Here is a 17,239-nt window from a genome sequence, read left to right as displayed (position 1 = left end):
AAGTCCAGGGCTCAGAGGTAGAGCTTAGGGGTGTAAATTCTGTTTCACATCCTCCCTCCTAAAGTTAATTACTTCAAATGACTAACTTCAATCATTTTAGTAAGTTTACAATGTAGACAAACTAAGTGAATTAAGTTAATACCATAGTTTTATTAGTAAGCTGAAACCACTCTATAAATTGTTGTACATTAGCTGTGAGAAGACTGAACTATGTTAATCTTTCAATGCATATAGCTATTCCCATCCCCCCTCCAATACAAAGAGCAGCAACACCACGTTTTCCAGCCGTTCGTTCCAGTGCATACAGAAGCGTAACAAGAATACGACAACCAGAGGCACCCAGAGGATGACCAAGGGCAACAGCCCCACCTTCAATGTTAACCTGAAAAATAAAATCAGCCTTATTTGTCATATTGATAATTAATAAGAAAAAGACAAGGTAGGTGAGGGTACTCATTTATTGGTCTAACTTGAGTTGGTGAAAGGTAAACAAACTTTGGGCCAATAAAAATTCCCTCACCTACTTTGTGTGTCTCACATAACCTCGGACCAACATGGTTCCACCACTACTGCAAATAAGAAATAAACACCCTTCGAATAAATTGAGATAGTTTAATGACTGGTAGTTCAGGCTTTGTTTCCTGAAACATTTTCACTAGCCCTTCCCTCTTTCTTGAGGTATTTTCTGGACATATGTGCCACCACCTGAAAGAAAACAGTTACTGTCAGGTGTTTAGACCACACTGACTAGTACGAAAATAGTGAGCACTTTCCTTTTAGTTCCAACAAACACTCTCCTTATACTTAATGGTCTTACTTCCCTCTGACAATGGTTTGCAGAGTACCTTCAGTTCTCAAATGATGCCCTGAATTACATCAGTACATCTTTGTATCCAGGCTACCTCTGCAAAGGAAACAGGCCTAAAAAACTGAGTCTGAAGTGCAGGCACAGATGCTATCCAGAATTACCTAAAGATTCTCACAGTATGTAGACTGTCAGCATAACTGTTACAGGAACTATCCAAACTTTCTAAGATGATAGCATACATCGCCTGCTGTAGCAGTAAAGCTCATGTACAGTAAGATTAAAGGCCACTGTATGCTTTAGTACAGTGGTTCTCAAACTTTTGTACTAGTGACCCCTTTCACACCTCTTGACTGCAACCCCCTTTATAAATTAAAAACACTTTTCTATATTTAATGCCATTATGAATGCTAGAGGCAAAGTGGGGTTTGAGGGGGAGGCTAACAGCTCATGACCTCCCTCTCCCCTATATAATAAGAATTGCTGGGTTTTTCCATTACATACCTTCTCTGGATTCAATTTCAGTTCTTTAGCTATTACTACAGCTAGTGATGCAAAGGCTTCATTAATTTCAAACAAGTCAACTTGGTCCAGCGTCCAACCTGCTTTATCAACCTAGGAGATAATGTTAAATATAACTGAAACACGGAAACTGGACTTTAATGGCTTCTGGAGGGCCTTTGTCCCCTCACAATTTACTCTGGTTTGTGACTAAGGAGAATATTGTGGCCTAACACTCTTTTCTGTAACTTTTTGCTCATTACCTACAAGTTTAGTGATTAATCTAAATGAGGCAAGAGTTATCCAATATCCACTAGCCTATACTTGATTACAAAATGTCACTCTTTGAGGCAGTTTTGTGTGAACGATTTCAGTAGCTCTACAGTAACCCCAGCTGTAAGCTGTTTGACATAGTGCTCACTGGGTTAGCTCAGGGAGCCACCTGTGACAGAAGAGATAGGGAATTGTTGAGCTTCCTCTTCCAAGCTCCACTGGTATTAGCTGTATTCCAGGAATCTACCTGTAAATAGTGCTGTTAATAGAAATATAGCAGCACTAAGGGATATTTTATTTTAAAAACATGCCAGTTTTGACAACCCTGCACATACTATATCCTGGATATTTGAAAATCGTTTCTGCTGATATTTTAAGGGAGAAATGAACTTTACATGGACTATGGAGTGCTGTGAAATGCACCAACTTTTTTCCTTGTTGGCTTTCTCTTAAAAGTAATCTTGGGTGCCATAACCACAGTAGGTCCAACATCCAGAAAAAGGGAGATAAAAACATCTTGTTAAGACAAAAGCTTTTCTGACAGCATCACTTAATTTCTAAACTTGGGGAATTTTATTTTTTTTTCCTGCTTCAAGAGTCTTATTAAACTAGGAACAGGCCTGGCATGTTTTATGAAAGTCCCCCATCCCCAGTTTACCTTGCATCACTGTTGAATTTGCTTTATCAGCTGAAAATGTTTGCTGCAGTAGCATTTCACAACCATTTGTATTCCTGTATCTCCTCAGGTATACAATCAAGGCTCAGGACCCCATTTTACTAGGTTTTATCTAGACATTAATTAAATGACTCCCTGCTTCAAATAACTTGCATCTCTTTAGAAACTATTCTGCTACTGCAGTGCTAATATGCAGGGATCAGTCACTATTTTTCTATAATGCACAAGTAGCTTACACGGTCCTCAAGCTGATATACCTATCAAATAGGCATAGTGACAGTTTAAACTTGTAATAGTTACAATGAAAGGATCTGGAATGTGCTTGTTTTTCATAATTTACTGTATGGCTATGAAGTGGTAGACTGTTATCCCCTCAAAGCTGTTCATACAGTACTTTGTGTTCTTGTGTTAGAAGCTTTAGTTTCTTTTTCCATTAAATATTACACTTGGAGGGTGGGGTGAGACAGTAACAACCTCCACAGCTCAGTTCTGCAGTTTTCAAAGAGTAGAAGTGTAAAGTAAGAGGATGGTACTCCCCAGATCTATCTACTTTGGAAAATAACAGACTTCACCTTCTGCAGCTTAACGTCTCCCAGACACAATTCTGATATGGATGGGCTATTCTGCCTCCTGTATACAGTTTCCAGAGACAGTTCAAAGCTGTAGCACAGCTCATGCTACCCACGCTCCCTTTTCGGGCCTGCTGTCAGATCTTCTGCCTTCAAGTGATGAATCACCTTGTGCCTGACTTTTCTTTGCCAACTTATTACATGTTTTTACAGGTAGTAACATGCAGCCTTTCTTCTCCCTCCTGGATCAGTGGAGAGGTCTCAGCTACCTGGAGCCAGTATCACAGCACCTCCCTGCCCCCTTCTCAGGCATGGCAAAGCTGTTGTGCAAACACTGAGCTAAATCCAAGCAGTGTTCTATTTGGAAAGCAGCTTACAGGCTCTTTGGAAGATGAATTGGGCCCTGCCTGTTCTCATTCAAACTTTGCACTGCCAGGGCATAGGTCTTTGAGTCAGACAGATATGTTGGGTTCCCTCCCTTGCTCCAGGAAGCCATGACAAACAGAAAAGCCTGATCTGGAGATGCAGAATGGGGAGAGACTCCAAGGATGAGTTCAGCCATGCAGCTTCGTGTGAGTCCCGGGTCAGAACGGGACCAGAAAGAAAAGCCCTTAAGGGACACCAGGTCCTTGTCTCCCCCCTAGCCCCAAAGTCTTAAAATGGGTCCTAAGTTCCTGAGGGAGAAAAGCAAGACTCATGTTCAGCTCCTTTCCATCAGGGAATTCCAAGGAGGAAACCCCATCCCTCAGGCAAGGGGAGTGACACCCTGAGGGGGAGGCCATTAAGGGAGAGATATCCAGAGAGCTTTGCATAAAGTAAGATGCAAAATGGCCACAGCTGAACAGCAACACCTACAAAGTGGGCCAAAAAGTTCAAAAAGGAAAAGGTTTAAAAAACCTAAGAGTCCTCTGATGCAAACACCTCCTAGATGGATCCAGCTATGCACTATCGAGGTAAACAAGGCATCAGGTGCTCCTGTTCCAGATGGCATCAAGGTGCACTCCAAAAGACCTATTGCAACTGCATAGAAAGGGCTCGTGCTTCCACTACAGAAATCTGCAAGGCAGCAACATGCCCATCAATTAACACATTTATCAAATGCTATGAAATGGACTTTCTCCGGTAATAGCATTGCCATTTTGGGAAGTTAACCCTGAGGGGTCTTCATATCATTCTGTTTTTCTCATCCCTCCCTAATTCTGTTCACTGCTCACTACTTCCCATATGTATCAGACCTGTGGAAGATGCTGAGCTGCACAATGTTACATTTCTCACCTGATTATTTCCTTTCTGCTAGCAGTCTCTCCCACAATTCTGTCCTCCCTGGGTGGCTTCAAAGTCATTGTTACTAATCGTACTCAACACGTTTTTACACAGCTTTGGAATGAATCGTCGGGCAACAGGCCAGAAAAGGGGGCATGGCTATCAAAGGCTGTGCTACAGCTTTGAACTGCCTTAAGATATTACTTCATCCACCTTGTCTCTCTAGAACCTTGTCTCTCTGCACAGGATGGGAATAGCCCATATGTATCACAATTGTGGGAGATACTACTAGCAGAAAGGAAATCAGGAAAGAAATGTACCTTTCCTGATATTTCTAAGAGGTTACAAAAAAAAAAAAAAAAAAGGCCATAAACCCAATTAAAGAGAACCTTTGTTGTTTAACTTAACAGTAACTCTTCTAAAGGTGAAGCTTTGTGTATGACAATTGGGAGGCATTCCATAAACTAGGCTCATTTCTACTTTTGACCCATTTATAAACTTCCCTGAAAACAACAATACAGATACTAGCCCTAGCGAAAAAGAATCAACGCTTCACATGTTCTCCTGCCTTTTAAATCTTGTTTGTCACTGTCTCCATTATAGAATTGTTTGGTGCTACATTTTTGGCATTTCTTTGAGAAAAACTAAGTCTGGACAGTCAAGGGGAGACATGTCTTAAACAAGTATTTCAAAGTGATCAGTAATGTTTCTTCTGATATTACTTACAGCTTTCTTTATTGCTGAGATAGGTCCTACTCCCATGATGGAAGGGTCTAAACCCACTTGAGCCCAAGACACAATTTGTGCCAAAGGAGTAAGACCTCTTCTAGCAGCTTCCGACTCCTTCATAAGAATGACAGCTGCAGCCCCATCATTCACACCTGCAGAACAATCACAATTGTTTTCAGTTTATTATTTTCAGACACCTACAACTGTGATTGTGTTAAACTCTTCACAGTAAGCAGATCATAGAATATCAGGGTTGGAAGGGACCTCAGGAAGTCATCTAGTCCAACCCCCTACTCAAAGTAGGACCAATCCCTAACTAAATCCCCAAATCCCTAAATGGCCCCCTCAAGGATTGAACTCACAACCCTGGGTTGAGCAGGCCAATGCTCAAACCACTGAGCTAGATGATGGGTCCCTCTCTGAAAGAGTTAGTCTAAATTATAGGCTTGACAAACAAGAGAGTACACAGGTTATAGATATCGAGGCTGGTGTAAGTCAGTATAGCTCCATTGGTTTTGGTGGAGATATGACAGTTTACATCAGCAGGCCAAAGGTTACTCAGATTAGGCGCATAGATATTTACGTTGCGGGGAGCGTTATGTGATGTGTACTTTCTGTAAGTGATGCTGTGGAAGCGAGGTTTTAATGAGAGAGTGGAAAGGAAAGGGTGACGGCTGTGCTGAATAGATTTTGGAAGCACATGGTAAGCATAAGAGGCAGCATGGAAGAAGGCATTAAGACCACCATAGAAAAGTTTAGTTCCATGATAATGGCGATTTCTTAGCGTTGGGTGTTTGATTTTCCTATTTACGATCTATGGCTAGTAGTGAATGTGCAGGAAGACCACTGGGGTCCTCTAGAGGGCTTGAAGAGGAATTCATTTTACATTGGAACAAGCAGAAATACCAAGGTAAGGAAATGAAAAGGGGAGGAATACAGGAATGATCTAAATACAGTTAGACTAAGAAATAGAAGCATGAGGGACTAGGGAATGTGGACGCTGCCGAGATATGTCAGTAATAAAAGCACCTCCGACTTCATGTCATGACAGGCTGTTGCGGGTTGAATTCTGGCACTGATGCAAAAATCAAGTCTCCACTGCACAACATCTCGATAAAGCAGTATAGCAGGGAGAAAGCGCACACGCATATGCAAGTTCTTACATGTGCACTTGAACTCAGTGCTGTATTTCCTTGTACAGTAGCACACACTGTATATGATGCAAACAAAATCCTGAACTGCTTGCAATTGCTGGCCTACTGCATTTTGTTTTACCCATCTACAAACCTGAGGCATTAGCTGCAGTTACTGTCCCAGTTCCATCGGTCAGAAAGCAAGGCTTTAACTTCGCTACTGTTTCCAAGGTGCTTCCATGGCGAGGATGCTCATCTGTTTTAACTTCTACAGGACCTGCAAAATGGTCAGACATGAATTTGAGATCAATTCTGTGCAATTTTACATTTGTAAAGGGGTTCTAAATGGACAAAAATAGCCTCTAGAACAAAGACTACAGAGAGTAACTTCTAAGTAGTGGCCACTCAGGAATATTGTACACATAAGTGGGAGGGAAAAAAGGAGGGAGGAAGGGATGTGTTTAATTTTTCCAGTTCATAACTGTCAGGGTTATAACAACAATATACAAGAACTTCAAGTTTATATTTTAGCCCCATAATCTCCTATTCCTTTAGAGGCCTATTTCCTTCCAGGTGCTGGTAGCAGTATGTAGGGCTACTTTACACCTGGGCTTTCTGAAACAAGCCCCGACTGCTAAATTTGCCTGCCTGTTCAAAAGCAATTCTCCTATCTGCTATTTCCTAACCATCCTTCTGCTAGGCTGGCTCTTTTGGGAATGGATACTTGTAGGGTTCTTATCATTTGAGAGAGTCAAGCCACATTAATATTATCCAGAAGCCTTCCATGGTTCAGCTTGGGCTTTTTCTTCTTCCTTTTACTGACTGTGCAGTTAACAATCACATATCGTGCCATTAAGCTAACTCCAAAGCTATTTTACAAAGTCCATTAAGTGCAAAGAAATGCTATGATATGCTCTGGGAGTTCTTCAACAGACTAATGAATGTAGGGAGTGTGAGTTTAGCACAAAAGATGTGGAACTCTCCTCTCCCCCCATTCCCACCCAAAAGTGGATCCCGGAATCAATCAACTGTCAAAGGGCCTATCTATACAAAGAAAGGCACACCAAGACTTTTAAAAAAAAATCTGATAAACAAGATTAAGAAGGTGACAGGCTTGTAGAAAATCCACAAGCTACTGAGTGTAACAGAATGACTCTCTAAGTTATTTTCATGATGTCTTTCACCAGTGAGGTTTATGCACTGAATATCAGGGTGAGTGTGAACGTGTTTTAAACTTAGAATAATATGTGTCTAATGTAACTCAGGACCTGATTCTACAACTGGCTCCATGTGGGCAGGAGCCCCATTGAAGTCAGGGGTCCACCTACAAAGAAGGAGTTGTAGGATCAGTAACAATCATATTTCATATATTTGCTGAGTTACATTTGGAAATTCTGAACATACATCGGTGTTCTTCCACCTTCTCTCTCATTTCAAAGAAATCAACAATGGGGGAAGCCTCACCCTTTGTTAATGATTGAAAAGAGGAGCCCTCCTATCTGTAAAATAGGTTTTCCACAAAGACACCATTCATTAACTAGAAGGGACAGTCAGTACCAGATACTCCAATGCCAGCTTTTAGTTATTTAATTACACACACCTTTCCTAGAAGGCACAAGAACAGGAACAATCTCTTTATCAAAGTAGCCAGCTTTCTGTGCACACTCTGCCTTGTTCTGTGACTGTACAGCAAGTTGGTCTTGTTCCCTTCTGCTAACTTGCCATTGCTTGGCCACATTTTCAGCTGAAACAAAACAAAATACCAGTTTTAAGAAAAAATTAGATCATTTACTCTTAGCAGCAAGTTTGCTAAGTCTTAAGTTAAAATTCCAGCATGCCAATTAGACAGTTTGCTGGTAGCAGTCAGTAGTTAAGCTTACAGAACAGTGTTCATTCTGAGCTCCTGTTTTCACTCCCTCATGACTTTCTGCTACATTCACTTTTGGGGCTGAATATTTCCATACTTGATCTCCATGCAGAATCGCTTTAAAGAAAAAATTCTGAGCAAGCAAAATCAAGTGTTCATTATTGCTCTGGACAGTTGTGTTCAAATATCTCTGCAGCAATTGTACACTGGAAAGACTGTACCGTAGATGATACACTATTTTCATAAAATCAGAGGTTGAAGACTCATTACCTCTTCCAGTGCAGAACTGTTTCCTACACATGTTCTCCAGTATCCTTGTACTTAGAAGTTTGGGGAAAAGGAATTTAAAATTTGAATTCACAGAGATTAAATTTTAGATGATATCTGTTGTAAAGCATTATATCATTATCTGATATAGAGTATTATGGGACAACATGCTGAAGAGAGAAACAGGTAAGGCAGACCAAAAAAAATGTTTTCCCCACAACTGACTTTGTTAGCTCAGATAGTAAGTATCCTTTCCAAGTCAATTTTGTATTATGGTAACACGCAAAAGGGAAAATGAATGGGAACTTGTAGTAGATATAGTCCATTTCTTAACTATTGCTTAATTTCTATTGCCTTGAAGTATATTTAAATCATACTTTAAAGTTTCCAGAATTTGTTTATACTGCACTCCCACCCCCTTGCTAATTTACAATTAACTCTTCAGAACTAGAGTAAATGGTGGATTCTCTGTAACTTGAAATCTTTAAAACAAGATTTAAAGACTTCTGTGGTAAGTCCGTAACCTCTGGCTGAGTTATTGGAGTGGCTGCAGGAGGTTCTGTGGCATGTAATGTGCAGAAGGGCAGTTTAGATAATCATGATGGTCCCTTCTGACCTTAAAGTCTTGGAGTCTAACTGCTACTACTTACCTGTTATACCCATGTGATACTGGTAAAATGCATCTGTAAGACCATCACAGATCATACTGTCCTGCAATGAGGCCTCCCCCATTTTCACTCCAGCTCGCATATGAACTAAGTGAGGAGCCTGTAAATAAGATATTTTGAGAGAAATTTAGAAGTCTAAATGGTACGGTTAATTCTTCCCAGCAAAGCCCCATCTCACATCCAATCCCTTCATCAAAAAGTCTGACCTTGATCTGATGGCCAAAAGGAATCCTCTTCCAGTATAATGAATAAAAGACCCCCAGAATAACCAGCAAAGGAGGGGCCACCCATTAGTTTTGGGTTTTTTCCAACCACCAAGTGAACTCTCTTATTCTAAGGTTTTCAATCTGAACGCGAGTCAGCAGAAGGCACTGGTGGCCCTTGGAGAACAAACAGTTCACATATGAGAAATGTAGTCTTCAGATTACTCCTGCACCTGGGCCTCCTGCAGAGCAAGAAGCAATACTGCCTTTGCCTGTTGCCAGGAGTAAACCATTCACTGTCATGGGGATGGAGGGAAGTTAAAAAAAAGGTTTTAATTTATAGTTCAAACATAGTGTAATCAGTCTTGTCTCCAATGTTTCCATTCCCTCTCTGTTTAAGTCAGACATTGCATTTATAATTATTGTCAACTAAGGAAGTTTAGAAACTTAAGACACTCTAAATTCACTCCCAGAGCATGGCCATAGAGAAATAAGCAATTTCATCAGAATTTACAAAGTTATCTTAATCTGTTTTCTATAATCACTCCAAATATATCCCCACCACCAAAAACTGTTTGTCAGTATCTATCATCCTAAATAGCAAAGCTCAAAAAGAAAAAAGGTTGTCAAGTAGTCTAGCTTCAGTTCAGAAGGATTCATTCTGATCAACCAGGGTTCATATCAGCACTAGTTTAATTTCTACTCACTAAGGTTCCAGATGGTCCCATTTAAATCAGATTACTCAGGTGAGTAAGAGTTACAGGACTGGGCCCAAAGGGTCTGATCTAGAGCCCAACAAAATCAGTGAAAAGATTCCCATTGATTACAATGGGTTTTGGATCGGGCCTTAAGTGAATCTCTCTTTGAATTTCCTCTTTCTATATTTTAAGCAGGAACACTTAATAGATACATCAATAGTGTACACAATATTATTTTCACATCACGTGCAGTCTAATAACAGGGTCATTTTATTAGATCTGTCATACTAAAATTCCTAAATCACATTTTGAATTTCAGTAAAGGGTTAATCAAAGTTATGGACCACTACAACTATATCCTGACTTTCATTTTATATCATTCATTATATATGAATGTTTAATAGATTACATCTAGAAATATTCTCACTAGGAAAGAAAAAAATAAAAGGTTGCTCAAATGGATAGTTGGAGGATACTAATGAAGGAGAAGAAATTCTTGACAGTATTGAAATTTCAAAAGAAGCATTTAAGGACAACTCTGCCTCACAATCACTGAAGAGGTATTGGTTAGGGGAAGAGGACAAATACAATAGATGTATTAAAAAAGACGTCTACAAAAGTAGTGGTAACTTTTAACAAAGTTTAATCTGCAATTGAAAAACAAAAACTAAATCAAAAAATAAATGGACAACAAATACATAGACAAATTCCATATTGTTACTCACTTGCAACCCCAGTTGAGCTCATTAAGAGTTCCAGGTGCCCCAAAAACAAAGGAAAAGTCCAAAACATTTCCTCTCTGAAGATTTTCCTACCAGATTATTCAAGTTTTAAAATCAAATAGTAAGCCTGAAGTCACGAGTGACCCTTTGTTATTGCCAAAAGGGACTATTGCCTCACCTTGCTCATGTTTTCCATGCCTCCTGCCACCACAATGCTGGAATCTCCTGTCAATATGGACTGAGCCCCCAAGCATACTGCTTTCAGGCCTGAGCCACAGATCATCTGACAGCTCCAAGCTGGTACAGCATATGGGATTCCTGCACCAACACTGGCCTGCCGTACAGGATTCTGACCAGCACCTGCAAGAATTACAGATCATTCCCAGTGATGAATGGCAGTTAAGAGGGGTTATCTAACTGAGCTCCTATTGGACAAGAGGAAGAAAATTACAAGGTCTTTTTTGCAAATGGAATAACTCATGGGAGTTCTCCTGCTTTCTGACACCAGAGGATTTTGCTCACATGACTTTCATGGTTAGAAATGAAGAGCACTCTTCCAAGTGGGATTCTGTAGTTGCCTAAAGTGATTTCTCAGGTAAGTTTTTTTTGTTTTTTTAAAAAGAACCCTCACGCACAGCTTAATTTGAGCAATAGCACATCCATCACAATGTGCTTTAAGGATTTGTTGCAAGCTCTCCCCATGCACTGGTGTTGTGATTCCCTTTGAAGAACTCACAGCAGAGCAGACAGAAAACTCTATTCTACCATGCGCTGCTGCGGTCTTTGTCAGAGAGGGCTTTATCTACACTACAGACACAAGAGTCAGGGGAACCAGTTGCAGTTTATAACAGACAGGACTTTTGCCATATTTGGTCACTGGATTATATCTTTGGATATGACAGTTTTATTTGCTATTTGTAGCAAAGACAGGTAAAAGATTTCCAAAAGTAGATACTTCCACAATTTGCTGTAAATAATTCATATTTACAGCCTGCTTTCCATTGGTTACAGATTTCAGGCAAATGTGTGACTTAACTAAACTATTTTTTTTTTTAACTAAACAGACATATGTCATTTTATTTATTACTAGCTCAAACTTCTTGGATATTATACACGACAGTTAAGAATGGCCAAATATTACCATATACCCCTTAGGAAATGGATAAAGCTCAAGCATACAGCAAGAGTCATAAAAGCTTTCATTCTTTGCTCTGTATCCTCTGATGGTGAGAATGGAAGTATTGCATATTACAGAAAGCATTCTTCAACTCCATGTCTCCAGGCCAAAGCAGTGCCTGCTCTTTTGTATAAAAGTCACTAATAAAAGAAGAGTGTGCACACCATTCAGTGAATTACATAATATAGGAGACAAAGAATTGAGCTCTATTTTAAATTAAAGAAAACAGATAAAGGCATGTGTATTAGAATTTATAGTTCAAATAACCCAAAGCCATATAACGCTCTAATTAAGAAGCCATTAAAGTGGTCTTCTTCTTTAACAGCTGCATTTCCATCAGATCAAAATAATCTGAAGTTTCTCTTTATGGGATTTTACCCAAGGATTATTTCTACAGCATCACAGGTGTATATATTGCATTACAGACAGATACAATGCAGCTCTTTGCCCTGAGGAGTTTCCAGTTAAAGTCAGACTTAACATGGCAAGCAATGATTAACAAGGACATGAGAGGAGGCTGGTTACAATAGTGAAAGGTGACAGTCTGTGGTTAGTGTTACATCCCCACTTAGATAATTCCTCTTTGGATTAAAAGAAAAATAAGTTAGATATCTATGACTCTATGCAGAGTGTCCAGAATGAAGGTTGGAGGTAAAGTCAGGATCTGCTTTCTTCAGTCCTTAAATTCCAACAATGTTAATCAATACTATTCTTAAAATGAAAATTTTAAAATTAACATATTTCAATGGAACAGTAAAATAGGGACTTGATTGTATAGCAGAGAACAAATCCCATCAAATATCATTACAATATTCCACTAGATCGGGGTGGGCAAACTTTTTGGCCCGAGGTCCACATCTGGCATCCAGGGCCATGAATGTAGGGCTGGGGCAGGTGCGGGAGGGAGTGCAGGGTGTGGAAGGGTGTGCAGGACGGGGCTCGGGGCAAGGGGTTGGGGCAGAGGAGGGGTGCGGGGTATATGAGGGGGCTTAGGGCAGGGGCTTGGAGTGCAGGCAGGGGGCTCAGGGCAGGGAGTTGGGATACGGGGTGCAGGAGGAGTTCGGGGTGCGATCTCCAGCCCGGCGCCGCTTACCTGGAGCAGCTCTGCGCGCACCGGGGCCAGCTCTGCGCACTCCCTGCCTGCCTGCCCTTGCCCCGCGCCGCTCCTGGAAGTGGCCAGCACCACGTCCCTGAGGCCTCTGGGGTGGGCAGGGCAGAGGGCTCCACGCGCTGCCCTTGCCTGTGGGTACCTCCCCTGAAGCTCTCATTGGCCGCAGCGGTTCCCCATTCCCGGCCAATGGGAGCTTCGGGGGAGGTACCCACAGGCCCCCCCCTCCCGTATGGACTGCAGGAACGTGGTGCCAGCCACTTCCCAGAGCGGCGCAGGGCCCACGGCACCGGGCCCACAGCACCACAGGGGCGGCAATTCCGCGGGCCGGATTCAAAAGCCCTGAGGGGCCAATCCAGCCCGTAGGCAGTAGTTTGTCCACCCCTCCACTAGATAGTCTCTCATCGTAAAACTAATTAAAAAAATACCTGCTGTCAAGACTTGTCCAAATATCACCTCAGACACTTCTTCCGGATTGACATTTGCCCTCTTCAGTACTTCTTTAATGACAATAGAGCCCAGTTCATGGGCATGCATTGTGGACAAGGCACCATTAAAGGAGCCTACATAAAAAAACAAACAATTAATTAGATTTTTATGTCAGTGTCATACTACTTTTTTTTTTTTAACTCCAGGACTCCAAAAAAGAAATTCTGAGAAAATATTGCCCAGGATTTCACTTGACGACTTGAGAGAGAGAGAATTAGTTTTTGCCTTTAGGATTCATTTTGCTCCTTCTCAAGTCAGAGTCAATGGAGGAGGAAAAGAACACAGGAAATAAAACATCTAGTTTACATTTGATCAGAGCAGCACAACAAGAACAGAAGGAACTCAAGGGTGATATTCAACAACTAGTGCCATTACCTAATCTAGTCTAATCTAGATTTTAAGACACAGTACATCAGCAGAATATTTGAATTATTTACCCGCTAAAGGGCCTTTCTAAACCCATGTTTCGTTCTGTCTAGTGTTCTTTAGAAGTACTATAGTGCTGTGGTGTGTCATAAAGTCTATCATGCCTTTCTTTTGGTTAATTCTTTGAGGGGGAGCTGAAGTTGTAGGGGAAAAGTAAGGTTTTAGGAGTATCATTTCAACTGAATACTATGTTGGGGGGGAGGGGAGGGGGGGGAGGAAGGAATGCAATTTCCAGACTGAAAAAAAGTCTTCTAGGATCACCATTTGATCTAGCCAAAAATTGTGTGGGAGCTTAAAAATTTAACTATATGACCTAAATATCAGCAAACCATAAAATACTTTTCCAGGCTACCATTCCTTACTGTGTCCTCAGAATCCCCCCCACATATACCCGAACTAGTTCTATTTAGGGATCACGATCTACTTTGTTTATATTATTTTCTCACTCTCTCAAAAAAGGAGATGGGAAAAAATCATTAGACTATCAGAGAAGTTTACATTCTATTTGGAAAAAATCTTTAATTAATCCATCCAGGACAGGAAGGAGAGGTGGCTGGTATACAATGTTTTTATGTACTTTAATATTATTCTGTCCAATATAGATTTGTTTTTTTTAATTCATTAGCCACACTTGAGTATCACCTCTCCCATCAGTACCTTGGAGGGGAAAGAATGTTCCCTCAAAAAACTACTTATGAACAATATAATGGTGCAGGAGTCAGAAAGAACACAAGATAAAATCTTCATAAATATTTATGAAGTAGTGCTCAAGGAAATTCTAGACAGACTGGACACACTTTATCTCAGTTTACCAATACCTTAAACAAATGGCTATGGGTAACCTAACATTCTAAGATAAGCCTAGAAGCATAATAAAACACTTCAAGAAAACAGACTTTACAAAGAGGATAAAGGTCAAGTCACCTTTATCAAGTCATCTGGTCAGGGGCCAGATGGGCCCCGACACTTATTCCTTCTGTGAAGGAATTTCATTGAAATGAGAAAGCCCTTATCCTTCTTTTTAAGTGTTTTTGTTTATACCGCTCAAATACTGGCTGGTATGTTATGTGCATGCTACCCACATCCTTGAATCTTTGCATCTTGTTTACCTTACAGACCTTCCCCTACAGAAAGGGCTGGCCTCAGGCCAAACGAAGAGGGATTGTTTGCTTTCCCTTTAATATAAACCACATACTAAACAAAATGAACCTAAGGTGCCACAAGTACTCCTGTTCTTTTTAAAATTAACCTAGTAACACATCAGCTTTGGACTCCCCGATGCCACTGAATGAGACACGTTTGACGTTACAGAGCCTCGGGCAGCAGCAGGTTATGGTTCTACCCTGCGTAACCCAATCGGAGAAAGAGCAACCATTGAGGACGGCGGCGAAGCAATCAGCGAACCTCCTTACAGCGTGGCTCTATAGCTTGTGTCCAATCAGTGCAAGGCAAGCGCAGGGCCTGGGAGGAGTCTCCCTTTGCCCACATTGATGCGGCAAGGATGGGAGCGAGCAACTCAGCAGCATCTGCCTTCTCCCCCAGCCCCATTCACAGAAATAAGAGTAGCAAAGGAGAGTGCACGTCTATAGCACTCTCCGTCTCCAAGGCTCCCCAACGCACCCTGTAACCTATGGGCAGCACGCCTCGCGTGCCCCAGAAACACACTTACCTGGCTGGTGGGAGGGGGCAACAAAGCAGCACAGCGCTTTAAGCGACCCTCTCCCGCAGCTTCCATCAGCGTCCGCGGGGCTGCACGGCAGCCTCAGAGCGGAGCGCACACACGTGCACTCACCCGAACAGTGCAGAAAGATGAGCCCCCCGCAATCACACACGCGTGCAAGAGCACACAGGGACCCCCTGCCATCTGCAGCCGCTGGATCAACGTCCCAGCTCCCCCGCCTGTAGTTTCTGCGGAGGGCAGCGGGAAGGGATGGCTCTGCCGCACCATGGAGCCGCTTACCAACAGGGGTTCTTGCAGCAGAAACAAGCACCACCGCTTCCGAGCCTCCCGCGTTCATGGTGGCGACAGCCGGACTCCCACCGCCTCGCTGCTTGCCCGACCGACTCTGATCTTCCTGGTCCTCTCCCTCCCGAGCACCTTTGGCAGGGAGGCGCTAGACTAGGGAAGCAGGCGCATCACATGACAGACACGGGGGAGGAGTATTGCCGTAGGACAGGCCACGTGACCTTCTCTCCTGTTTTTCCAAAAGGGAGGTGATTTGGCCTAGGGCAGGGGGTGCCCAGTTCATGGTCTCCTAGGACTGGGCCAGTCTGCACTACAGATAAAACTAACTTAGGGTTAGGGAGGCTGCTGATTGCTGACACCATCCTTGAAAGCTGTAGCATGGGCTGGACCTATTTGGATTGCAGACAGGACTTCAACCTTGCTACCAGAGACACAATCCTGTTCCATCTATGCTACAGTTATACACAGTTAAATATAATCCTGGCTTGGTTATATTTAAGTGTGACATAGGCCTGCACATGCCATATTAGCAACTCCAGTATTAATAATCATGAGTCAGGCCCTCAAAAGGGATGAGGTTGGCTTAAAAATCATGAGATGTAAAGCAAAAATACTAAATGGTGGTTTCTTTTAATTTGCCTACTATTTTTTCAGCTTTTAGGTTTGACATTTTCAAGCTTTTCTCCATAACCATAAAGGCTTTAGGCTTTTTTTCTCCCCAATGAAAGCAGACATTCTTATATAATCACTTGACAATTGGGGCTGAGGCTAAACACCAAAAAACCCCACCAAATATCATGAGATTTGTGATAAAATGACAGTTTAGGATGCAATTCTGCCTGCATCCATTCCAGCACTGTACTATATCATTGCAATTGCACTGGCTTTTGGGTACCAATCTCTGTTCCTGAAATAGCTCCATGAAGTAGTGGCAGGGCCGTCCTTAGCCATAGGCAGAACAGGCAACCGCCTAGGGCACCAGGCTACCTGGGGGCACCGCTCTGCCCGGAGCCCGGACAGACGGGAAACAGTGGAGCATTTAACAGCAGGGCTGCTGGGTCCTAGAGAGAGCCGAATGCAGCACAGTCTGAGGGAGAGGATTGGCTGCTGGGGTCTCTGGGAAGGGAAGGGGAGGGGTGGGGGAAGGAACTCACCTGTGAGTGTGACTCTCCCCCAGCGTGAGGTGAGGCAGGCTCGGCAGCTCTGGCACCAGTATCCTTTGTTGTCCCCAGGGCCGGCTCCAGGTTTTCTGCCGCCCCAAGCGGCAAAAAAAAAAAAAAAAGCTGCGGCAGCACGATTGCGCCATTCCACTCTTCGGTGGCAATTGGGTGGCAGGTCCTTCGCTCCGAGAGGGACTGAGGGACCCGCCACCGAATTACTGCGCTGCAGTCCCAGACGTGCCGCCCCAATAGCGGCTGGAGTGCCTTTGGTATTGGCGGCCTCAAGAACCTGCTTCTTTAGCTGGTGCCTGGAGCCGGCCCTGTTTCCCACTTATTCTGTAGCTACATCTGTCATGCTTCCCCACTCCTTCACAATTCTGCAGTGCAATTTCCTTTGTTCCCCTTGCTTTTATCCATAATGGCTGTTCAGTAAAACCACTTTTCCCTGGCTGATGGAATTGATTTGCAAAGGGATTTATTAAATGCAGCATTTGTCAGAGCTGTTTTTTAAAAGATATTTAAACCCACTTGCTTTACTC

General features: G+C 42.5%; 1 protein-coding gene across 1 annotated transcript; it reads right to left on the bottom strand.

Annotated features, from left to right (window-relative positions):
• Positions 1 to 130: 130 nt before the first annotated feature.
• ACAT2 (acetyl-CoA acetyltransferase 2) lies at positions 131 to 15,700 on the bottom strand. The gene is made up of 9 exons (XM_005305712.5): positions 15,535 to 15,700; positions 13,088 to 13,222; positions 10,553 to 10,734; positions 8,734 to 8,851; positions 7,550 to 7,693; positions 6,104 to 6,226; positions 4,814 to 4,968; positions 1,310 to 1,420; positions 131 to 382 (listed from the first exon to the last, which is right to left on the bottom strand). Exons 1-9 carry the CDS (start codon positions 15,590 to 15,592, stop codon positions 209 to 211), a joined length of 1,200 nt encoding a protein of 399 aa, XP_005305769.2. The 5' UTR covers positions 15,593 to 15,700; the 3' UTR covers positions 131 to 208.
• Positions 15,701 to 17,239: the final 1,539 nt, after the last annotated feature.

This window comes from Chrysemys picta, chromosome 3 (genome assembly GCF_011386835.1).
Source record: "Chrysemys picta bellii isolate R12L10 chromosome 3, ASM1138683v2, whole genome shotgun sequence".
NCBI classification, from domain to species: Eukaryota; Metazoa; Chordata; order Testudines; family Emydidae; genus Chrysemys; species Chrysemys picta.
This window is presented reverse-complemented; position numbering and strand designations above follow the sequence as displayed.